Raw genomic sequence first — 26,221 nt, 5'->3', positions numbered from 1 at the left:
TGGGGACGGGATTTGAGGATGGGGGACTAAAGCTCATCCCATTCCGGTGCTTCTCTGAGGGTTTCCCAATCCATAGCACCCTGACTGTTACTGTGAGCGATTGCAGTGTTGCAGCTGGAGGAGCAGCGCAGAGGCAGAGCAGCGGCATGGACATCCAGTAAACCCACCTTAGCGGGATTTTTGGAGCGAAGTAAACGTAGAACAGCGACTCGTTTTGTAAACGTGACATCATTGCTCACGGAACACGCGATCACCATCCAGGCTTCTGACTGGATAAGAGGACGGATGACATCGCATTTCTTAGTTCTGATTGGAGAACAGACGTGGCATCTCTTTCATTCGAGCAGGGTGCATGTTTTCCCTCAGCCAAGTTCATAAGTTATATAAACAAGGTTTGCGGTCCTGTGTGCGCCTGCCCACCACGCTTCCTGTCATACTTCACTTTCCAGGCTGGAGAAGTGGGCGGAGCCTCTGCGGGAGCACAGGCTCTTGGCCTTGAGAGGCAGGTGTGGGGAGTAGAACCTCCGCGGCTGGGGCACAGAGCGCAGTCTCTGGTACTGCAGTTTGGCACTGGTGGTGGCCACAGCGGAGCCTTGAGAGGTACCCGTAGTGGGAGAGATGACAGGCGGGGAGGACGATGGGGGCGGCGGGATGGGAACCGGGAGGGAAGAGGACGATGGGGCAGGAAGCGAAGATGAGGGGAGGGCAGGGATGAGAGGCTGCGGAGGGGAGGGCGCCGGCTGAGGAGGGTGCTCGCTCATGGGAGTGGGCTGCGTGCTGAGGTTGGACTGACTTCCAGACTTGGCCTGGTTCGTTTCTGGTTTGGGGGGCAGCTTGGGCCGGGGGCCGCCGCTGAAGCTGTGTGAGTGGGGCAGCAGCTCCTCCTGGCTGTGGGAAGAGGTGGTGGCCCTCTTGGGGTGTGCGCGCGGCCGGCTGTGAGGGTGCTGGCAGAAGCAGGCCGCCTCCCGCTCCCGGCTCCGCACTTTGCCTTTGCCCTTCCCGCTGCCTTTCAACTTCTTGTCCCCCTTCATCGGGAGCTTATCAACAGACCAGTACCTCCGTGGTGGCGGTAGGGCTGTGGGCAAGGGGGGCCACTGTGATCCCAACCCTCCACTCCCACCCCCTGAACCCCACCCAATGCCCCCACCTGAGCCCCAGCCATCTCCACTCGCCCCCCATCCATCGCCACGCCCTACAAAGAAGTCGTCCCGACTGTTTACGCTGCCCCCTTTTTCCCTGGCTGGATAGGTCCCAAAAAACCAGCCCCCTCCTCCGATACCCGAAGCGCCCCCACCCACACTGCCCTCCCAGTACCGCTCAAACTGACCGAATTCTCCCGAGGAGCCCTCGTCAGAGTAGCTGTCCTCAGCCCTGGCCCTGTCCCTCTCTGACTCTGACACTGCTCTCCGCCCTCCTCCCCTGCGCCCTCGCTCCTCTGCCCTCTCCCGCTCCTCCTCCAGTTCCTCCTCATCCTCATCCTCATCTTCCTCGGAGTCCCATTCATGAAAAGACAGGCCTTCCCTGGTGTGGGCCCTGCCCCTCTCGTAATGCAGGAGCAAAGGCCGTCTCTCTGCCCCCCTGCCCCCGGCCTCCCTCTCACTCCCCCCACTCCTGCGACGCTTTGATGATGATGGGAGGAGAGGATGAAGAGAGGAGTGCGGCCCGTCAGGGCTTGGGTCCCCACCGCTGCCTCCGCTCACCCAGAACTTGACGGACGCCGGAAGCTTGTTTAGGTTGGAGTAGCGCCTGCTAGTAGCCCGGTGTCGGGATTGGGAATGCGAGCTTTTAGGGCGCCTATCCCGACTCCTTTCCTCCTTCTCCCTGTCTCCCCCTTCACCCTCCCCCTCCCGCCTCCCTCTCTCACGGTCCCCTTCCCATGCTGACTCCCTGCTCAGGCCATGATACTGTGGAGGGTAGGATGTATAGCCCTGTGCCACTCCCCCATCTCGATCCCGCTCACGATCCCGATCCCCGTCCCCCTCTCGCTCTGCCTCAATGTCCCCGTCCTCTGGCTCAGAGCGCCTGCCCATCACCATATTTTTTCGTTTTTTTGTCTTCAGTGCCTTCTTCTTCTTCTTTTTCAATTTATGTCTCTTCCGCTCCCTCTCTCTCTCCCTCTCTCTCTCTTCTCTCTTCTTCTTCTTTTTGTTCTTTTTCTTCTTCTTTCTCTTCTCCTTCTCTTTCTCTTTTCGCCACTTCTTTTCACGCCTCCTCTCTGCAGCATCCACTGCCTCTCCGCCCCTCTCCCTCTCTCTCTCCCTCTCCCCCCAACTGGCCCACCATTCCTGAAGCTGGGCTAGCTGGCTGCCGCCTCTGTCACGCCCGTGCTCCCTCTCCCCCCTAAGTGGGCGGGGCTTGCGTGGAGGAACAGGAGGAGGTGGGGGCCCATGGGTCAGCGAACGAGGGGAAATGAGTGAACGCTCCCTGTCACGCCCCAGCAGCAGGCTAGACTCTTCTGTCAGCTCCTCCATCTCCTCATCCTCCTCCTCGTCCATCGCCTCCTCCCGATCTCTGGTGCTCCTTGAAGAGACTGAGGAAGCAGTGGAGGAAGGGGAGGTGGAGCGGGAAGATGATGCCGAAGATGAAGTAGAGGAGCTGGAGGTAGAGGATGTGCTGGAGGTGGAGGTGTAGGGGATAGAAGGTGAGGGTGAGGGTGGAGTGTAGGTGGGGGAGAGGGGAACAGGTACAGGCAGTGGCAGGGAGGGGGAGTGGCAGCTTCTCCTTCTCCCCCCATCCCGGCCTCCCCCATGTCTTCCCAAGGGAAGGATATTCTCATACAAAGGTCCTCCAGAGTCCTTTGGCTTCTTGGGGCGTCGTTTTCTCCAGAAGGAGGAAGGGAGAGGGGGAGAGGGTTGTGGTAGGGGGGGATTAGGGGGCAAGGGGGCAGGTGCCTGGCTTTTAGGTTGCAGCCGGGGAGTGCCCAAGCCTTTAACCCCCTTCCCCTGACCTCCTCCACTGCCACCAACCACCACCTTCTTCCCCCCTCCATGATCCACACTTTTCTCTTGGTAGAATGCCACACCAGCTGGGGGGGGTTGCGGGTGGCCCCTCTGCGCTGTTTTTGGGGTCTGAGAGCCAGCTACTTGCGGGTCCACACAAGGCCCCAGGCCCTCTGGGTCTATTGGGCCATAGTACCGTTTGTATCCATCCAATCCCCCAGCACTTGCCCCTGCCCAGGTTGGAGCCACCTTTTGTGGGTACGGTCCTATCTCCGGCATTCCACTCCTTACGCCCATCTGATTGGCTGTGGCAGTCTTTGGGATCCTCCAGCGGTCGACCACGGCCAGCCTCCGGTCGGGACGTGGAAGGAACGTAGAACATGGAAGAGGGGCGCCCAAGATGGGTGTGTTTGAGGGCCCAAGGGCCGACCCTGAATGCGCGACAGCCGGGGGGGATCCTGGTAGAGGGGTCTTGTATGCCTGCTGCTGTTGTGGTTGTGGCTGCGGTGGCTGTGGCGGCTGCGGCTGTGGCGCCATGGCGATAGCAGGGTTGGCGACGGTCGTCGTGATGACATGAGGTTGGGGTGGAGGGACCCCCATGGCAGCATGGTGATGGGAGGGCAGGGAAGGTTTGACTCCTGCAGGGGCCGTTTCATCCTCGAAGCTGCAGCAGCTGTACATACCCTGAATGAAACACAGAACGGCCAGTGTGAGTCCCGATAAAGCGTCACACGCAGCGAGAACCTAGAAGCTGGCGACTCTACAGACTCCGTTATTCTGCCTCTCTGCTGTTTGCATCAGCATTGCACCACAACCGGAGCGCTCCGACATAAATGCTCCCCAAAACCCATAAGAAAGCTTTATTTGCATGGATCAGACTTGTGTCTGTATCTTCCCGAGATGTGCCTCTGTGCCTGTGTTTGCCCTTCAGTGACTCTGTCTCTCCGCTCCCTTTGTCGCATGCCGACTCTGCCCGCAGAGCCTCAACAAATTCGGCAGAGTCTGCAGGGGAAGCACCTGCCAGGCATACATCAAGAGGTGCGCTAAAGAAGGCACCGCGCTCCCCTCCAGCGGCCTTCTTATCCTCACAAGAGCCGCCCGGAATCCAGATTCAGCTCAGACCTGGGAGCCCGTTTACCTTCCAGTGAGGAGGGCGTTTCCTTTGCAAGGCATCGCTTCCCCTCATTATATTCACATCTGGTTGGCATGATTACATTCTCATGAGCCTAGTAACATTCTAATGGAACCATTCAGCAGTCAAAACACGTGTACTGCTACAAATCAGCAGTACAGTACACTACACTCTCACACTGCTACAAATCAGCTATACACTGTGGTACACTCACACTATTACAAATCAGTAGCACACTATATTCTTACACTGCTGCAAATGAGTACTACAGTACACTACGCTCTCACACTGCTACAAATCAGCAGCATACTATACTACACTCTCACACTGCTACAAATAAGGAGTCTATTACACTACAATGCTACAGCTCAACAAATCAGCAGTACAGTACACTGAACTCTCGTATTGTTTCAGATCTGCAGTACAGTATACTTCCCTCTCAAACTGCTACAAATGAACAATGCAGTGCACTACAATCTCACATCTCTATAAATCTGCAGCATAGTACACCACACTCTCACACTGCAAAAAATCAGGTGTACAGTACATCACACTCTCACACTGTGAAAAATTAGCAGTACAATCAACACACTCTCACACTGCAAAAAATCAGCTGTACAGTACACTATACTCTCACACTGCTACAAAGTTGCAGTACATTACACCACACACTAAGAATAATAAGGCTTAAAAGAAATGAACACCACACTCTCGCAATAATAATCATCAGGATTGCAGTACATCACACTCTCACACTGATAAGTGTCAAGAGTGCAGTACTCCACACTATCACACTGATAAGTGTCAGGAGAACATCACACCACACTCTCACACTGAGAAGTGTCAAGATTACAGTACACCACACTATCACACTGAGAAGTGTCAAGAGTGCGATACACCACACTATCACACTGATAAGTGTCAGGAGAACAGCACACCACACTCTCACACTGAGAAGTGTCAAGATTACAGTACACCATGCTGTCACACTGAGAAGTGTCAAGAGTGCAGTACACCACACTATCACACTGATAAGTGTCAGGAGAACAGCACACCACGCTCTCACACTGAGAAGTGTCAAGATTACAGTACACCACACTATCACACTGAGAAGTGTCAAGAGTACAGTACACCATGCTGTCACACTGTTGTAAGTCAAGAAAACAGTATGCCAAGCTATAACACTGTTTAAACTTATGAGTATAGTATACAACATTAGCACACTGTTACAAGTCAGGAATGAAGTACACTGTCGCACTGAGAAGTGTCAAGAATATAATACACCACACTCTCACACTGTTAAATTTCAGGAGTACAGTACCGCAAGTTCTGATACTGTTAAAAAATCGAAAGTTCAGTACACCACACTCTCACACTGTTGTAAGTCAAGGGTACAGTACACCACACTGTCACACTGAAAAGTATCAGGAGTACAGTACAGCACACCGTCACAATGACAAGTGCCAGAAGTATAGTACATCACACTGTCACGCAGTTATAAGTATGCCACACTGTATCACTGATAAAACTGAGATGTACAGTACACCACAGTAATACAAGTCAAGAGTACGGTAGACCACATTCTCATATTGACAGCATAAAAGTGTAAAACATACTTACTCTTACCAACTAATTTTATAAGTAATATTCCTTTAATCACTTGGTAACAGTATAATACGCACATAATCACATTAAACTTATTGCATATCTGAGAATTTAAACAGAATTAGCATTATTTGAAGAATATGTGCAAAACGTGTCTAAATAAATGCAACAATCCATTTAAACATTATAGTTTCAAAATATAATTAAGATCTATCAAGTCCCCCTCAATTGTTATTTTTTTCAATAATCAATGAAAGGTATATAAAAGATTAGCAGGTATGTTTATAATTTTGATACGTTCCCTTTATTTGATCATTCTTGAAACAAATAAATGTTAAATCAGTATTGAGCTTCATTCAGATTAATTACTTCAGTGCTCAAGGGCTAAGAATGATTGAGCACAATTGAAACATAACAAATCAGCTCAATTACATGTTTAGTTTTACGTCATTTGAATCTTGAGGCTCATTCAGTCAACAGTTCAGTCAAGGATAATTAATTAACAGTTCAGCTGGAACAAAAGGTACCATACACGTACAAAAAACAGGATTAAAAATCCATGGGGTTCACAGAAGGCCAAACGTACATCTTCACATCCTAATGAAACCTGGGCATATGATACATTACATTCTGTCTGCTCAATCTGCCAAAAGTATAGCACACTATATTCTGTCTACCCAACTCCCAAGAGTACAGTACATTGCACTCTGTCCACTCAATCTGCCAAAAATACAGCATACTACACTCTGTCCACTCAATCTGCCAAAAATACAGCATACTACACTCTGTCCATTCAACCTGCCAAGAGTACAGCACACTACAGTCAGTCCACTCATTCTGCCACGGGTACAGCACACTACACTCTGTCCACTCAACCTGCCAAGAGTACAGCACACTACAGTCAGTCCACTCATTCTGCCACGGGTACAGCACACTACACTCTGTCCACTCAACCTGCCAAGGGTACAGCACACTACAGTCAGTCCACTCATCCTGCCAAGGGTACAGCACGCTACACTCTGTCCATTCAATCTGCCAAGGGTACAGCACACTACACTCTGTCCACTCAACCTGCAAAAAAAGTACAGCACACTACACTCTGTCCACTCAACCTGCCAAAAGTACAGCACACTACACTCTGTCCACTCAACCTGCCAAGGGTACAGCACACTACACTCTGTCCACTCAACCTGCCAAGAGTACAGCACACTACACTCTGTCCATTCAATCTGCCAAAAATACAGCATACTACAGTCTGCCCACTCAACCTGCCAAGGGTACAGCACACTACAGTCAGTCCACTCATCCTGCAAAGGGTACAGCACACTACACTCTGTCCACTCAACCTGCAAAAAAAGTACAGCACACTACAGTCAGTCCACTCATCCTGCCAAGGGTACAGCACACTACACTCTGTCCACTCAACCTGCAAAAAAAGTACAGCACTCTACAGTCAGTCCACTCATCCTGCCAAGGGTACAGCACACTACAGTCAGTCCACTCATCCTGCCAAGGGTACAGCACACTACAGTCAGTCCACTCATCCTGCCAAGGGTACAGCACACTACACTCTGTCCACTCAACCTGCAAAAAAAGTACAGCACACTACACTCTGTCCACTCAACCTGCCAAAAGTACAGCACACTACACTCTGTCCACTCAACCTGCCAAGGGTACAGCACACTACACTCTGTCCACTCAACCTGCCAAGAGTACAGCACACTACACTCTGTCCACTCAATCTGCCAAAAATACAGCACACTACACTCTGTCCACTCAACCTGCCAAGGGTACAGCACACTACACTCTGTCCACTCAACCTGCCAAGGGTATAGCACACTACAGTCAGTCCACTCATCCTGCCAAGGGTACAGCACACTACACTCTGTCCACTCAACCTGCAAAAAAAGTACAGCACACTACAGTCAGTCCACTCATCCTGCCAAGGGTACAGCACACTACACTCTGTCCACTCAACCTGCAAAAAAAGTACAGCACACTACAGTCAGTCCACTCATCCTGCCAAGGGTACAGCACACTACACTCTGTCCACTCAACCTGCCAAGGGTACAGCACACTACACTCTGTCCACTCAACCTGCCAAGAGTACAGCACACTACACTCTGTCCACTCAACCTGCCAAAAGTACAGCACGCTACACTCTGTCCATTCAACCTGTCAAGGGTACAGCACACTACACTCTGTCCACTCAATCTGCCAAAAGTACAGCACACTACACTCTGTCCACTCAATCTGCCAAAAGTACAGCACACTACACTCTGCCCACTCAACCTGTCAAGGGTACAGCACACTACACTCTGTCCACTCAACCTGCAAAAAAGTACAGCACGCTACACTCTGTCCATTCAACCTGCCAAGGGTACAGCACACTACACTCTGCCCACTTAACCTGCCAAGGGTACAGTACACTACACTCTGTCCATTCAAGTCTATCAAGTGTACAGCACACTACACTCTGTCCACTCAACCTGCCAAAAGTACAGCATGCTACACTCTGTCCATTCAAGTCTGTCGAGTGTACAGCACGCTACACTCTGTCCATTCAACCTGCCAAGGGTACAGAACACTACACACTGTCCAGGCAAGCTGCTGAAGGTCAGGAGTAGAGAACACTGGTATTACTCACCCTGCTGAATGCCAGGAGAAAGTCCAGTTTGCTAGAAGGCCCCACACAGTGACGAAGCCTCCAATAGACCAGATGTTCCCAAGCAAAGACCAACAGACTCAGGCCCATGGCCACCAGCAGCATGTAGAAGACCCCCGCCATGTTGTCGATGTCCAGCTTAGAGCTCATCACCTCGATCTTGTCATTATGGCAGATCCCTGACAGCCAGAGGCGCTCCAGCATCTCAATTTCATCTGTGGAGCAGGGAGGGGCAAGGAGGATGACAAGATTACTCAGCATACAATAGGTGCAGCCTGTACCCACCACCATAAAGGAAGAGCTATGAGGTGAGCAAAGGAGGTCATCAAATTAACGAAGTGCTCTGGCTTCTTGTTTTCAGGTGTTCTATCTCTGTCCTATGATGCTACCCAATAAGTCTGACAAGAGCTAGAATATATGTTTGTCTGAATTGCGAATTGCTGCATTGTGGTAAACATAATTAATAGAGGAGAATGCAGGAATCAAGGACAAGTGGCAAGAGGGAGAAATTCTGTCACCATGATGAAGAGCACGACGGGTTCCCCAGTTTACTGTGGGAATAGATGGAGAGAGGGCAGGAGAACCAAATTAAAAAATGGCAGAAACATAAAGAAAAATCGGGAGATCATAATCATTTAATTGTAGTGGTTAGTGGACCCGTGTGAGTCAGAACTTTACGGTTTTATATGACTCTTTTTTTTCTGGGCCACGGTTCCGCTCCTCTGTCGAAAGCTCGGAGGCTCTGAACCACCAAACAGGCCTTGCAGCACACAGTGGGCTCGTCTTTGCGTCTCCGCGGCGTAGAATAATGATGAGACCACATGGATCGTTGGAACAAGCGACTTTATTGTGCTCTCTCCGATAAAATCAAAATATTAACTGAGTGAAACTGGTAGCGAACAGAACCTCCTTACATCATCTTTCCACACATACAGTAACAGAAAAGAGGCTGGAAAAATAGATAAGGGAGAAAGAATAAGGAGGAGAAGGAGAATTTCAAAGACCACCCACCGGTACGCCACTGCCACTACAGCACGGTTTATCAAGAAAGATATGAAAATAAAAGAAATCAGAAAGAGAACCCAGATCTCTTGATATTGCTAGCAGTATTTAAATTGTTATAATAATATGCCTCACTGATTGTTATATATATATATATATATATATATATATATATATATATATATATATATATATATATATCAGTAAAGTATTGTGGCACAGAAATTCTGCCTCAATTTCACTTACATATTGGAATTTTTTTTTTGTCTTTGCCGTACTAAATGGAATTTTTTTAAACGGACAAATAGAATCAATCAATTTTCAAACCAGGGATTTTATTTTTACGCCAGGTTATTTTGCCTTTTAAAATAAATCACGCCACAGCTCTGTATTATGACCTGCTGAAAGCAAATTTTGGCAGTTGATTTCTGATAAGTATTTTTGAACGAAAGTGCCAAAACACATTTTTTAGGCAGCACTGCGTCTGCACCTTAGAGCCGACAAGCCACAAGCCACAAATCAGGGAGGAAATTCATGGATTCTTTACAGACAGCTGGGTCTGCAGATTAGTCACGCTATGGAGAATATCCGGCAGGTCATTCGCCAGCGTGCCGGCTGTCAGACTGAACCCTCCCGACTGACGGGACTGGTTTAGCACAGCTGGGCATAAATGTAGATCCTGGGTTAAATTCAATATCAGAACTAAAATTATTTTACAAGCAGACACCCCAGTTTTCTCCATTGTATAACTATGAATGTCTCCATTTTAAAACATTGGCTGGCTACTCCGTCTTGAAAACTGGTGACTGGAATAATCTGAAAACCAAAGGGCAACTGACGTCAAAGTGCCGCAGTCATTTTGGGCCACAGCTGGGCTGCTGAAAAGGTAACGAGGTTGTCGCTAACAACACAAAGACTGATGGCTGAGGCAGAGGGCACAGGTTCCCTTGACTGACACCTCATGGACAGGTGGCGATACAGCACAAGACACTGTTACCGGGGATACAGCCGTGTAGACACACTTGGCCCAGATAATAATAACAGTGACACAGATTAATAGCAACAAACATGAATCCATCAATCCTCTGTACCCATAGAGGGCGCTGCAGAGCTTGGAGGCTCGGGACACAAAATCCTGGTAGTATGAAGGGACACACTCCAGGGCGCATTAATGCATGGGCTAAAGCCCAAAGGCCTCTCCTTAAAAGGGCCCTCAGCTAACCTTATTTAATGGCGTGTTATAATGCACCCACCCAGCCCCAAGGCGACACCTTTTACGGCCGCCATCCCCCTCCCTGGTCGACAGCTACACCATTGTATGAAATAATAGGATGACACGACAACATGAATAGCCCAGGGTCCTGTGACCAGGCTAATGTTCCACTGCAGCCCATCATCCTCGGTGCTGCACTCTGAGTCCCCATAAAAATGTATAAGGGCAGATGGCATGTATGACTAGCAAATACCATTACTGTGTAATCCAAAGGTTGTTAGTTCTAAACCCAAGAAAAGCCATTGCGTAAAACTAATCTGAATTGTCCCAGCACAATCTCTCTGGGTCTCTCTGAATAAAACACAATGCACACAGGAATTTGGGAATATCAAGGCTGGTTGTAGGATTGCTGTAACAGGATATGCACTGCCATTCCGGTTCTGTGAGCACAGAAAGAACAGATTCTTTTTCTCATAATCCCGCTTAGCACTTAAGAGCCAATGGTACCTTTATCTCTGAGCAAAAGAAAACGTTTTTGTTGCAAACGACGCCTGTATCACGCGAGTCCACTTTCCGTTGTCCGTCTGAACAGTCCGCTGATCCCCTTTCTGGGACTCGCCGTCACACGGCTGTGTTGTCTAATAGAATTTGGCATCAAATAACTATATTATCAATGTTTAAGCAGTCAAACCGGCGTGGGGCAGCTGGAGAGGGCTTTGTAGCTCACGCCAGGCAGCGGCGAGGCTCATTCCAGGCCCCAAAAGCAGGCCAATGAGGGGTGGGCCGCAGGCTGACAAATATGAGCTTCAGACCAGCTCTGCTGATGGAAGCCATATCCTCGTGTAGGAAATCTGCACTCCATTATCGGTATATGAGGCGGGAAAACGGACAAGTGCGGCTACGGGAAAGATACTGTCATACTCTGATTCTCTGTGACACCTTCATTATTTCGAATATGTTATCTTAATCTCTCGATTTCAGGGCATCCACATGAGCCATAAAACATCTGCCGGAACTGCGATAATAGGCTCACGAGCGTCGCCGCCTTATCGAGCCTTTGAGGAACGAAGCAGGAAGGCAGGCGTTTGCACTTCCCCAGCGTTACTCTAAATAAATGCCCACGCTGGCTTCACGCTCGAGCTCTCTCTCCATCACCCCATCCCTGTCACTCTCGTACCGTCTCCCACCAGTTGGAGCAGGGCGAGGTCCAGGGGCCGCTTCCAGCGGGAGTTCTTGTGCAGGGCGATGCCGTAGCCAGTGGTGGCGAAGACCTTCCCCGAGCCGATGGTCATAACCTTGCAGCCCTCATCCTTCCTGGCCATGTAGTTCAGGACTGCGGCGTCATAGATGAAGGCGTCCAGTTTGCTGCACAGACGGACAAGGGGGGGGCATTTTACAGCGAGCAGGAAAGGACCGTCGGAGAGGGAGCCATGTGTAAAATAAAGCGAGGGAAGCAGAACTGAAGATGGGGGGCTTACAGTTTACATGGCGCGGGTATTTAGGGAAACAACAGATGAGGCGGAACGGGGAAGATTTCTCCGGTAATGACAGTAAGAGGCAGCGGAAAGCCCCGGTTTATCAGCTCGCTGTGCAGCGTGGAGACACCGGGGAGGAGGGGATCGAGAAAGCGGGAGGAAGAGCTCCGAGCACATCGACGTCGCACAGAGAAGCGGAGCGGGGACATGTGACGATGACATAATCCGCCAGAGTGGGGGAACGGAGAGGATTAGCATGGGCCGGAGATGTCGGGGGGGATTTAGACGGAGAAGAAGGCAATAAATACGGAGATGTCGAGCGATGGAGGAGAGGCAGGTGGGTGTGAAGCAGATGCAGCACTGACCCGGTCTTGAGGTTGGTTATGGCCTCCTCCACCCCCCTCTGGTTGTATTTGACCATGTACTGGTGCATGTCCGGGTAGTTGCTGCGAATGTTCTTCTCCGTGCTGCCATTGGGGACTGTCCCAAATTTGAGGGGGGGGTATTGCTCTGTGGGGTGCTGGAACTGTGAGGGTGCGAAGAAGAGTGTCAGCAGCCGCAAAGCACCCACCTGACCCCCCCCCTTGCACAGGCAGAGCCTACCTTTTTGTCACTCAGTCCGGAAACGGTGTCGATGTATTCCTCCTGAATCATGAACGCGGCCAGGTTGGCGGTATAGCTGGCCAGGAAGATGACGGCGAAGAAGGCCCACACCAGCACCATGATCTTGCTGGTGGTGCCTTTCGGGTTCTCCACGGGGACTGAGTTGTTAAACACCAGCGCCCACAGCAGCCAGATCGATTTCCCAATGGTGAACTTGGATCCACCCGCCTCTGGAAGTAGGAGGGAGCAGTGGTGGGGGCGGGGGGGGGAGGGGGAGGGGGTGCAGGCAGCGGAGAGGTGGCAGGGGGATAGAGCAACAAACGTAGAGGTCAGTCTATGTGGGATGTGCTCAGCTGTCAGTCACAGGGCAAACCGCAGGCGACGGACACGTGTGGGATCAAGCAAAGGACGACGGATTCAAATACAACTGGGGAACAGGGGAGGCATAGTAACAAACACAGCAGCGCTACATAATGCATGAATCCATCCGTATTCAGAATGCTGGTGCATCACAGCACTGAGAGAGAGCTACCAGCGAGCCAGTGGCCACAAAAACAAGCAGCAGAGCGCCATCACCCTTATCCATCTCCATAAGGACGGTGGCATTAATGATCACAGCTGGGATTGTGGGGGAGGCGGGGGGGTTGCTCTTACTCTTGCCACTTTGCAGGCTGCGGTTGTACCCGACAGGGCTGAAGAACTCAAAGATGAACACAGTTACTGCGACCACGGTCAGACACATGACGAACATCATCACCCATACGGCCGGGCTGTAGGGCTCTGCAAGAAACAAAAAGCAGAAAGTGGGCATGCCCCGTTGAATGCTGGGAAACCGTCCCCCAACTACTGGCTACACTGGTTTCAGAATACCTGCAAAATCCTTCCCCCCCCCCGATACTTTCAGTCGTCTGCTATGGTTCCCAGTCAATTAGCATCCCTCTCTCTCTTTGTCAGCAAGAGCAGATTTAATGTGGACTCGAGTCAGTAGCGACCATTATGGCGGCCTTCTTTATTGCTGCATAAAGTGCAGGTTGTAGCGATCAAAGAGCATTTAAACCCTCAACTTGTGCCCCTCCCCCCAACACTTACCAAGGAAGGCAGAGGGGGACACGGTGCCATTGCTCCGGGAGACCATCACGCTGATGCCTGTCTCCACAAAAGGCACGGAGAAGTCCACTACTTCTGATCTCTCCTCGTTGATGGTCAGCGAGCCGATGGCCATGTCGGCGCGCTTGTACACCACCTGGTGGCCCGCACGAGAAACTGCGGCTAAGCGAAACTCGAGAACGTTTTAGCGGTCAGCTGGGAGGCGTGCCTCTATAGGCTGACATCAACAGCCTGGGAGGCATGTAATCATGGGAGAAAATCGGCAGATGTTAGTGTGAGTATGAGAGGGGCTACAGCTGGAATGTCAGAGGTGCCATGATGGTGAACATCCCATACTGGCCAAAAGCACTATGAAAACCCAGAAGAGATTTAGTACTCACTCTCTGTGACATCAGGTAGATCCCTATGCATATACTTACACAGGCCAGAGTTAAAATCCTGTTCTGCATGGGGAGAGATGTATTCACCTGCCAAATGATTTTTAAGTAATTATGAAAAAAATTTGACCCTGACCTCTCCCACCATGCCGTTCCACACGCCATCGATCTTCTTGCCGTGCTTCCCATTGGTTACTAGGTAAAGGTCATAGGTGAAGCCCACGATCCTGGCCAGTCGCTTGAGGATGTCAATGCAGAAGCCTTTACAGCACTGCTTCATGGGGACCATGCCCTCCATGGCCACACTGAGAATAGAGGGGAAAGGCAGAGTGAGGGCAGGAAAAGACAGGGAATAAGGAGGGGGGGGTGGCTGGCCCGAGGCTCCCCAGACCTGTCGTTGAGGGGCTTCCGACAGGGAACGGAGTCACGGATGCAGGTGCCAGATGCGGGGTCCGCAGGCTCCACGATGACAAAGGGCCTCTCCTCCAGCGTGACCACCCGCAGGTGCTGCGCATCATCCGGGGGCTGCAAGAATGGTCCGTACCGAGACCAGGCCGGGTAGCGGAGACGCAGGATGCCATTCTCCCACCAGCCCACCTTGGCAGGGGCAAACAAACAGACCCAGAATGCATGAGGGAGGGTGTAGGGGGAGGGGGAGTAGCCACAGTTTAATAGCCTTTAGCCACAGTGAAAATGCCCTATAGCCCTAGTAATGCTCTATAGCCCCAGTGAAATACCCTATATCCCCAGGGAAATAGCCTATGGCCCCAATGAAATAGCTTAGAGCCCCAGTGAAATACCGTATAGCCTCAGTGAAATAACCTATAGCCCAAGTGAAATAGCCTATAGCTCCAGTGAAAATACCCTGTAGCCCCAGTGAAACACCCAATGGGCCTAGTGAAATATCCTATAGCCCCAGTCATACCCTATTGCCCCAGTGAAATACCCTATCAACCACAGTCATGTGGTAGATCCTTATAAAAAAAACCTTTTTATTACCATGGCAGTATGTGATTGCTCTAGTGAGCAATCAATAATGCTATAAAAAGCCACAGGAAAAAAATTGGAATTATTTTTAATAAACCGATACACAATAAGACAATAAGGTTCCTAAACCCAGTTGGGAATGAGATGCTTAGGATTGAGTGAGGGTGGCTAATTAAAAGAGATTAAACAGAAAAAGGCCGAAATCAGCGGCCCAAGACTCTGACAGGCTGCCAGCAACGGCAAGACCCAGACCTCCAGCAGCACGGAACGTGCCGGAATGTAAATAAGGGGTTAAGCTAAAAGACGCCATCACAGGTATTCTGTGGCATAATCCACCTGATTAAGTCTGAATGAATCGCCAATCTTGGAAAGTACTCAGCTATAATCTCGTTCAGCTCTGAAGGCGTGTGTTTACCCCCCTTCGCCCCCACCCCCCGCTGACTCTGCTCATGCCCGACCCCTGTTGCATTGCAAATATTTACTGTCTCCCGCGTCCGACGTGTTATTGGCAGGGGAGGAATTGAATCAGGCCAGGGTGAGGAATTTTCTTTTGCACCCCTCCCCGGGAGGCAGTCTCTGCACCTTTCACCAGCCATTAAGAGGGACGACACGCTGAAACTTGTCCCGGGTGAGATTTCTGCTATCTGTCAATCACCAGCCTGGTTTAGCCCAAAGGGAACCAATTAAGTGACCAATGGGAAGCCGGTCAACCCAATCGCTGACTGACAGCCTGCCGAGGCCGAGGAGCCTTATTCATGTCGGAATCCCGCTGCCTCTAATCTTACGGGCTGGCGGTTTCCAGCAGCGTGGAGCCACAGCACCGCACTCGCCGTTCCCATTCAGGCCAGCATGCGGCTAGCAAGTGAGCGCCGCTGCGTCCGGGCCCAACAAGTCACCACAAGAAATCCCCCACCGCCGCTTGATGGTGGAGCAAGGCTTCCGGAGACCGTTAAGCTGGGGCATGGTGACCCAGGGCCAGTCTGAAAGCATCCATCCATCTTCTAACCACTTAGCCTGGTCAGAGTGATGGGGGGTCTGGAGGCTCTTCCAGCAGCATAGGGCACAAAGCAGGGGACATCCAGCCAGGCCTTTGCTGGGCACATACACAGTCAGATGCTACAGACAATTCAGAGACACCAATCTCTGGACTGCGGGATAAAACTGGAGGGCCAGGAGAGAACCCAAGTGACCAGGGGAGAAGACGGCAAGCCTGCTTACACAGAGCAGGCAGGACCCTAGCCTTGTATGTGTGAGGTAACGATGCCACCAATCCGCTGCACCATCTAGCGATACGGCAAAAGACCACACAGTTTGTCACTAGCAAAAGATTAACAAAATAACGTTTGCATCTGTTTATCTCTCTCACGCTGACGACGGGGGTGGGGGTGCGGATCAAGCCTGATGACTGGATGGCTAACCATGCGTGTAATAAACTGCCAGATCAGACAAAAAACTGTTGATGTTCCCTCCCCAGGTAGTCAGAGCCCCCCCTACTCTGACAGGGACCGGAATAAAGCTCTCACACCCATTCAGTCCCCACCTCCACTGTTGTGCTCCGACATTAACTTTCCACGTCCCATCAAATATATTGCCGGTGACACATTTCAGCTGATGCGCTTTTAAATAATCAGCGGTGAAGAGCGTTATTAAACCGAATAAATAACGAAAGCTGTGCAGGCCCAGAGGAGGACTTTGAGAACGACAACAAAAGCAGCAGAAACTTGCCATCTGATAGCTTATTAGCATTCTGGGTTGTCCTCAGCAGCGCGGCAGCAAATGGCATCCGCACACTATGCCATTTACCGCTGTGCTCGGATCCGGCCATGGGAAGCACCTACCCCCCCACCCCCCACCCCCCACCCCAGGACTCACCTCCTCCCAGCCCCTCCCAGGCGTGTACGAGATGACGTCTAAGGACGGGTTGGCCAGGTAGCCGTCGTTGTTGAAGGAGTAGTCCCGTCCACCCAGCGTTATGTTACTGAAGAACCTGAAATTTAAACAGGCAGGTGGGCGGACAGCTCAAATAGAGAGGAAGGACCTGTAGGGAGCCTCCCACTGGTCCGACGACGGAATTCAACTGGACAGCCGAAGGCCCTGAATGCATATAGGTCCTTCCGAGCGCACGTGGAAAGTTACTTACCCTTTAAAGCAAAATCTAAACATATTTTACTCCAACTTATTTAGAATCTTTTAGTCATGACATTTCTGTTATTCAGATTCCTTCTGGGCCTTCCTTACTAATGCTTAACATTCATTCGTTCCGGGTGGTGAAGACACACCGGAATCACCTTGGCTGGTAAGGCAATCCACAGATGTGCCACGTAGAGCTCGGTTCAGAGGTTGAGGGATCGCAGCAACTAACACGACGTCAGTGAGTAGGGCTCGGCGATTCTTGGAGGATCAGCCCGTGCCAGTGACATGCTAACTGCATACAGGCAGGCTGACTTTACTGCATCACCTCAGGCAAGTGCCATGGTTAACTGAACCAGACAGGCTGTAGATTAAGGGCCCAATAGTGCGTTAATTTCAAAGGAATGGCGAGCCATTTTATCTCATCGATTGGACATCAGCGACAGCCGATAAACGGCACCACAATGGTTAATGTCTTATTCCCCTTTTTCAATTGCAGATGCTTTAAGTGCATTCAAAATTTTCTTTCTCTCTCAAAATTTATACGTTTAATTTAGAGAACCCTGGTGTTAAACCTTTTTTTTCATTCTCTCAGTTTTATCTTCTTCTTTAGAGGCCTATCAGTGAGTTTGAAGGTAAGTTGAATATAAAACTGTCCTTTTTTTAAGGCAGCGGTGGTGGGCACCTTATCCGGTCAGGCACTCTCTGGGTCTGGTTGTAGTCCGTCTGACAGTTGCTGACAAAGTTGAGCCCCCCCACGGCGCCGTACTCCTTCCTGAGGGCGGCGGCGCCGTGGGTAAGGACCAGCACGCCCCTGGCAATCCTCCGGCGCGGCTCGTCCCTCCAGCCCTGGGGCCTGACGGCAAACAGAGCCCTGGGCAGCCCCTCGAGGCCCAGGCCGGTCAGGGCAGGGCCCACCGCGAACCACATGTGCGAAGGCCCCGCCTGACCGGCTGCCCAGGCCGCCCTGAACACCAGCTCCGCCTCTTCCTGCGAGCAGTACAATAGGCGCACCTGGGGGCAAATGAGGGGGGGGGGCACAGGAAGCAGCATTTTAAAAAACGGCTAAGAAAAATGGTCTGCGTACAGCATGGCGCCAGGAGCCAGGGGGTGGCGGTACTCGTTAGCGCTGAGCACCTGGGGGATTGCCGATAAAAAACATGGACAGTGAACCATGAACACTTTCAATTCAACCTGTTTGCAGGAATGGGTGAGCAGCAGACAGGTCCATAAAAATGTATCTAGTCAAAAGCAGAGAATAAAACATTCATTATGCAGTGATCTGATAGCTAAAAATGGCTCCATGTCGCTAACAGACAAAGAGGAGTCGGGGTGGAAGCCTCCTCTGGTCGCTCTTCACCTGCGCCTCATTCTCCTTCAGGAGCCTCCTGGTGCGGGTGCCTCCCGGGTCATCGGTGAGATTCAGCATCACTACGCTCCTCTTCTCCCAACCAATGAAGGAGTCGTCCGTCAGGCCCTCCACGATCGACAGGAAGTCCTGGTAGCCATGGTGACGGGTGGTCACGACCGAGAAGGCCGTCCAGTCGTACTCCTCCAGCACCTCAAAGATGACCTCTAGCTGGAGGGCCGTGGAGGAGCTGAACTGGAGATAGATGGAGCCACTCTCCTGTGTCAGGAGACAGTGAGACATCCGTTTCGATGATGCAGTAGGAGAACGCAAGTATATTTTTTTTGTCTCTGGGTGATCACCTTACAGCTAAACCAAAGAAGAAGGAAGTTCTGTCTAGTGGGAAAAGATTAAAGCCACATTGCCCCATGTGCTCTTTCTCCAAATAATGGCTGGTAACGGGTTCATCTTCCCTAGGTGATGCGTTCATGCACAAACCCATCATCACAGCCTGGCTTCATATCATACCTGCGGCATGCGGCCCAAGCCGGCACCGCCGCCCACTGCCACAATGGGGAGTCCCGTCTGGGCGGACACGAACTCCAGCATGGGTCCCAGGGGGCTGCGGGGGGTGAGGCGCTCCTCCTCGTAGACCAGCCCCTGCAGGGGGCGCGAGGCCATCAGCTCGCACAGCTGCAGCAACAGGGTCCGGGGGCTGCTGTCGTTCACCGCCAGCCAGATGACATTGGCCGAGCCCCACTGTGTCACCACGCTGTCCCCGAGACTGCTGGAGACCCTGCCAGAGCTCATACCCGGGTACAGGACCCGGCCTCCGCTCCCAGCAGCTTGCGTGCCCATCCCCGTGTCGGCATGCAGCGACGGCCCTGCGTTAATGACGGCGATGTTGAAGTTGCCGGAAGACCCGGGGTCTCGTTCCCTCTCCCGGGGACGGAGCAAGAGGGTGGGATTGGGGCTGACAAGCCCCACCCACATCAGAAGGGCCAATAGGAGAGAGAGATTTGGCATTGCTGCCGTGAGAGAAGACTGAAGACGTGCCAGAGACGAGTACAAGTACCTGGAAGAAGCAAAGTGCTTGCATTAGGATCCTTACGGGTCGGGGAGCGGAGGATGAGTAATATGCTTGGCAGAGAGTGAGCGACACCGGAAGAGAAGTGATGATGATAAAATTGGGAAAACAAAAGGCTAAACGGGCATTTTTAAAGCAGAGTCAGCGTGAGAGATGGTGGTTAACAAGGCCCCCACGACGATGGAGAACTCGTCACAATTATAAATACAAGCCAGATATCAAGAGCTCATATCATGCACAAAGGCCGACACGCAGGCATTAATACAAGACATATGCACACACACATACACACACACACACACACACACACACACACACACACACACATCTTAGCAAATTATTTTCAATTTACCTCCCGTGCCAATACACCCCCCCCCCGCCTCTCCTTCCCTCTCCCAGCCTCCCCCTCAATTCCCCCCCCCCCCCCCCCCTCCCTCCGTGTCTCTCACTGTTTTTCGTGACTTCAGGTGCTAACGCAATTGCTTTGAATCAGGCAGCTTCCGGACATAATATTCTGTTTCTCTTACCCACTTTCTTCCCCCCCCTCCCCTCTCTCTCTCTCTCTCTTATTTTTCTTTCTTATTTTCATCCCCTTTTCACTCTTCTCCCTTGTTCGCTCTCTCTCGCTCCCTCATTCCACCGGTCTTTTGACCCTGAGGAGTCCTTTGAGAAAAAAAAAGCGGAGTGCAAAGGGAAGGAGAGATGAGGATGTTTTGAGCAGAGGTAGGCAGCCAGGGGGGACAGAAAGACAGGAGGCAGGAAAAAATAAAGGGGGAGGGGAGCGGAGGCAGAATGAAAGAGGAGTGGAACGAGATGGGGTAGAGAGGATGAACGATAGGCAAGATGGGACCCAAGGAGGTAAATGTGAGTGAGTGAATTAGGGAGAATCAGGGAGAGAAATATTGATCACTGGGATGTGGATACGTGTTTGGCTTAAAGAAACAGACAGCCGAGCCCCCAGTAGTGGAAATAAGAGAGAGAATGAGAGAGAAAAGACAAGGGGACAGTATAGTACCATTCATCACTGGACGAGGCTGGGATTCATTCAGCCATTGATGTTTTTACTTGATGGTAATTTACTATACTCAGAGTGAGGGGATGAGAGTGACAGGGCGCCCCCCGCTGGTGGCCAAACAGCTCAACCACGAGCGGTACACCGTGTCCTCTTTTAAAATAGCGCCGTGGCTGTGTTGCAGCACATTTTCCGGGCCGTGCAGAGGTATCACACCGCCGGGTGCTTGGCCGCCCTCGGTAATAGCGCCACATTCTGCGTGGCAGAGGGAGCAGTGATCCGTGGCGGAACGCATCACTGTAAACAGCACCCCCGTGACACGCGGCTCTGGTCCGAGAACCACCTCCAGCTGCTAATTTAGCTGTTAGCAGGTTAAACAAGAAGCTGCCCTGACGTTTCACCGTGAGCCGTTTACGGTGCCTTTGGCGTCCGGCGGGCCGCGGTGTGGAGTCACTACATGTGCATCCCGTTTTTGGGTTCCGGTCGTTCACAGGGTGGTCATGTTATCCCTGGGCTACTAAAGGGAGCCCCCACTACCTCTCCTGGGAAATGGCTGCTATTTAACAAGTGCAGGTATCCCCTGCCAGTCATGTGGTGGGTTCTGGCCCAGCGATCGTCCCCAAAAGGTTATACATGGGGGTAGGGGTGTGGCCTTCTTTTCTCATTCTCGTTCTCATCCTCTAGCGAGCCGCTGTCTGAATCTGCTTAATGAGGCACCGGAGGGATGCGGGCATGCCTCTCACACCAGCTGACAGCCCCACGTGGGGCGTGTGAATGAAAGCTCGCCATCCACCCGGACCGAACGCTGTGTCCTCTGTTCCTGAGGCACCTGGCAGGCATGCAGGTCAAATCGAAAGTCAGAGTTGCACAGAACACCACTGGACATGTCACCTGCGCCACACTGCCTGTTTAATTAACACCCACGCACACTCGTATGTACATAAGGAGCTGCATGTTTGTGTGACCACACGGGGAACACAATACCATCAGCACGAAAGCCGGCATTTCCGAGAAGCGAGCATTTCTCGCGTGTGGCGTGCGTGCATCCGCCGGCGCCCCCGGACTCGGAAGCGCACGCCGTGGAATGCTGCCCGCCCGCCCACCTGCCCACTTCTGCGTCGATGGGCTACCCATGAATATTCATGAAGCATTTCTTGTTATCTCTAGGAAAGGAGCAATTAAGCATGTGTCTGGTTGCATTTCTGAGCCGGAGCCTCCATCATTACGCTGACATTACGGCGTGCGTTTTGATAATCCTTAACCTTTTCTGCATCCTAACTTCTGTTTCAGTCTTTCAATCCATGTGTCACCATTATGAAGCGCGATGGTGTAAAACCACAGCCTTCTTCTAACTTTTCTCCACAGCACCCCCTTGAGGCAGGGGCACAACTTTGCCACAAAGATGTTCATAGACCGACATCAACTGCCATAGTGTATATCCATGCAGTCTGATACACCGGAGGCTGCAAAGCGAGGGTAGCGAAGTAATCTCTTTAAAACAGCAGCTTCTGATCTCGTTAACGACTAATTGATGTTCCGTGTTAACGAGCTTTACCTTAATTAGTCGCATTAAAGCGGAACAAAAGGGGTGTCCGCCCGTCCCCGCCGTATTACATAACAGCTGCGGTGTTACGGAGATGCTGGGGAGAAGCACAAAGGCGATGAGGGAAGCAGGATGAGCCAGATGTGGATGCCACACGTCAGCTAGGATAACAGGACCCCGCATGCGGAGGGAGAAAAGTGCGGGAATGACACCGGATGCAAAGAGAAAGTGCAACATTCCACACGGTCGAGCCAATAAGCAGAAAGTAAAAGGTACTCGCAACGCCAACATCCCAACAGCTCCATTTCCTCTCTCTGTCCTCCCGCTGCTAAGCTCTGCCTGGCCTCAGCCCCCCACCCCTCTCCATCTCTTACCCCCCTCTCCCACTCTACCCCCCCCCCCACTCCCTTGCATCCCTTCCCTCCACTGCACACAGCCCGGAGTGCGGCGGAAGGCAGATTGACAGAGCGAGGCCGTATCGACACCGAACGCAGCGCATTATCGGGAAAGCATGCACCGCTGCAGTGTTGCGCCTGCATGTGTGTGTGGGTGTGTGTGCACGTGCCTGTGTGTGTGTTTGTGCATGGACCTGCATGTGTATGTGTGTGCATGCCAGCACCTGCGTGTGTGTGTGTGTGTATGCACCTGTATGTGTGTGTATGCGCACGCACATGCTTGTGTGTGTGTGCCTGTATATATGTTTGTTCACACACCTGCACGTGTGCGTGCATGTGTATGATGCACCTGCATGTGTGTGCGTAGATTACCAACCACTGCATTCACTGTACAGAAAAATAAAACTGGCAAAGAATGTATTTCCTCCTTGTGCAGCTAAGTGTCTCTTTAATAAAGTCAGAAGGATTGATTCATGGTTTCAGGCTTTGATTAGAGAGGGGACCCTTGCAGGACAAAGCATTAAATCACAGATGAAAAGATATAACCTTGTGTAGGATGTGGGTTCAGGACCTGCTCTCCTGTACCCCATGGTCAGCTTAGAATAAATCTCATGACAGCGCATTTTCATACCTGGCAATACTAAGGCCACCAGGCCCACTGTTACGGCTGACCCAGGTTGGGGTCCCTAGACCATAAAACCCGAGACACGCTGGGCCTTTGGCAAGTCAGGGCTCAGAGGCTTTAAGGAAGTACTGCAATGGAGGATCAGAATGACAGATCGCCAGACTGCAAACTAAAAATAAAATACATGTATATTAACGTTGGGTCAATTCATTTTCGTGCATTCGGACAAAGTAAAATAAATAACAACCGCATGACCAAACGTGAACACCTTACGTGGTATAAACTATCGGTTTCGATCAAATTTTTGAGCGGCTAGTTACAGGAAGCGGTTCTCCATTGCTCTGCTTATTTCAAATGCGTACATGTATAGCTCGGCAGCAAAGTTGTCCTTTTTCATAATGAATTACCCATCTAATTTCACGCAGAGACAGAAATAGACCCCTGATGGGTGTCCGGTAAGACGCTCGATGGCAATGCTGGGAAAGTTGCAGTGACCTGCCACATACCCACAGATGTGGATTAAACGCAAAGAAAAGTACATCGCCACAGATACTCATTTCAGGAAAATTAGGGTACATTAATACATGAAGAAACCTGATGCATACCGACGTTTCTCCCAGCGCAATCAGGGAAGCAGGCGGTTTTTCAGCGACCTAAACTTATTGACAATCAAATGCATCTGCTAAATTTGTTGCGGACTCTATGTGTGTGGGTGTGTGTGTGAGGGGGTGCGCGCCCCTGTGTGTGTGTGTATGTGTGTGTGTGTGTTTTTGTGCATGTGAGAACGGGACCGTGTGTACGGGTGCATGTATGGCTCTATGAGCGTGTGCGGTGTGACACAGCGCTCGAGCGTATGCACGCGCAGCAATGACAGAGGGGTCAAAGCCCAGATCCCCGGCCGTTTCCACCTCTCCCCGTCCATCCCTCCTCATAGCACAAGTCCGGGCGAGCGCCGACACCAGACACCGCAATTTCATTCCTCATTGCCATTCATGCTGTTTAGGGCCAGTCCGGGTGTTTATATATTTTTTAATAAGCCCAAAATAAAAAGAGCCGCAAATGCATGGAAAATAATTAAACATATACTTACTATTTTTCACGAGCCTGTTCCCTCTCTCTTCCTTCGTCTCTCCATCCTAATCACATCATTTTTTTCTGAGGTATCCTTTATGCAGTTTTCCACTGGAAATATACACATATATATGTGTTTGTATATGTCTATATATATATATCTAAATATAAATTCTACATGCATTAAATTTCTCGATCTCTCTACCTATCCCTCTCACCCTCCCTCTCTCTCTCCTCTCTCTCCCTCTCCCTCTCTCTTTCCCCGTTCTTTTGTTAAAATTCAGTATATGCGCCCCGTCACCTAGCAACCGTCAACCCCCCCCACCTCCTTCTCTCTCTCTCGCTCCATCACTAGCGACACGTGTTGAATGCTAAACTTACCGGTGTAGAAAATATTAATAAAACGTAGCTTTTCTTGCTCACGTATCATAATAGAAAATAAATATTTACTAGGCGCAGTCAGCTGTGTTTCTCTCGATCCCCCACACCCCCTCTCTCACACACACGCCCTTTGCACCACACACACATAAATATATATACACACACACATACCTCCGCCCGCCTGTCTTCCCATGCTTCATCAAGCTCTTTCTGCTTCTCCAAGCAAAACGGATGCATGCGTCTAGACCCTATCTGCTTATCAATAAGTAAGTGTCTTCAGATGCATTTCAAAGATCATTCAGTACTTAACAGCTGTAAACGTGTGTGTTGTACGCGCCAGTATAACCTTATTGTACATTACGGTGGATTTGAAATGATGTGCGTGTAATTTATATAAATTGCTTAGTTTTCCTTGTGATGGTTTTCTGCTTGACTTTTCTGTATGTGTAATTTGTGTCTATGTGTGTAAAGGGATTCAGCAACGAGCGGTAAATAAATCAATAAAACCCATAAATCACTAAGGCAGCAACTGTCGGTACTAAACGCCGAACATGTCATACCAAAATCCTCCAAGGCGGTTGCGCATTTATTTTTGCAGACTGTATAACTAAATACTGACAGAAGAAAGCAATGAATAGACAAACCAAAGGCAGTAGGTAGCGTTTTTTTTTTTTTTTTTTTACTGTACTTCCCACCTCACCCTACATTGCGGTGTCTTCATGAAACAATACGGCTAAGGAGAACAGAAGTGAGCGCAATTCCCTGGTGCATTGCATATAAACGATTTACATCTGTCAAAGCATCGGTCCTTTCTGATGCACCGCTTTAGTACTGCACTGGGTAATATGAAATCCATTTAAGTTCATTGCAAGCAGAAAGTAAGCCCTTGGATCTATCTAGATAATGCATTAACAGTCATTTGTATTTATCAATATAATCACCCAAGCGTATATTCCCTAAGGTATCTATAGAGTGTGTGTCATAAAATTACAATCTATCATGAATTTACCGCAGCAAATAAATAAACTGGCACCGGGAAATGGCTTAGCATCAACGTCTGCTATGACATTTATATATTCATTTCAACATGTAACATCGTGTTAGTTTGTTAGGTGCCTCGCCTCTGTCCGTGTGTTTGTGTAACTCTCTGCATGATGAGTACGGAGCATTTGCTCTGAACGAAGCAGATGGGCAAACACATACAGTACAAGAAATGCGGAGCGATTGGTGCAAGCACTAAAGCGGGCAGAAAGCCGGCCAGCAGCACGGGCACACGGCGTGTACTCTCGCTTATGTTTTTTACCCCAAGAGGTATTACATTTTGTGAGCAGCGCTATTAGATTCAAGTGATTGGACTGGATTTTTTATATTTGGTACAATGACATACTGCATTTTCCTGTTAAGCTGAAATTGTATTTGAAGAAGAAAATTGAAACGGTATTAGCCTACTTTTAATGATTACCTCAAACACAGTTTGTCATAAATTATGCATACATTTGTTACTTAGATAAGGTTGTTCACTTG

The 26,221-nt window shown here is 50.5% G+C and overlaps 1 protein-coding gene across 1 annotated transcript; it reads right to left on the bottom strand.

Annotated features, from left to right (window-relative positions):
- Positions 1 to 431: 431 nt before the first annotated feature.
- On the bottom strand, positions 432 to 24,529 carry LOC125748836 (glutamate receptor ionotropic, NMDA 2D). Its single transcript, XM_049025489.1, has 14 exons — positions 24,336 to 24,529; positions 19,112 to 19,658; positions 18,596 to 18,862; positions 17,921 to 18,249; positions 16,978 to 17,092; positions 14,510 to 14,715; positions 14,255 to 14,423; positions 13,724 to 13,877; positions 13,289 to 13,414; positions 12,635 to 12,864; positions 12,397 to 12,557; positions 11,734 to 11,921; positions 8,324 to 8,556; positions 432 to 3,623 (listed from the first exon to the last, which is right to left on the bottom strand). The coding sequence occupies exons 2-14, from the start codon at positions 19,607 to 19,609 to the stop codon at positions 432 to 434; spliced, it is 5,868 nt and encodes a 1,955-aa protein (XP_048881446.1). The 5' UTR covers positions 19,610 to 19,658; positions 24,336 to 24,529.
- Between the last annotated feature and the right edge of the window lie 1,692 nt (positions 24,530 to 26,221).

Source organism: Brienomyrus brachyistius, chromosome 9 (assembly GCF_023856365.1).
Source record: "Brienomyrus brachyistius isolate T26 chromosome 9, BBRACH_0.4, whole genome shotgun sequence".
NCBI lineage: Eukaryota > Metazoa > Chordata > Actinopteri > Osteoglossiformes > Mormyridae > Brienomyrus > Brienomyrus brachyistius.
This window is presented reverse-complemented; position numbering and strand designations above follow the sequence as displayed.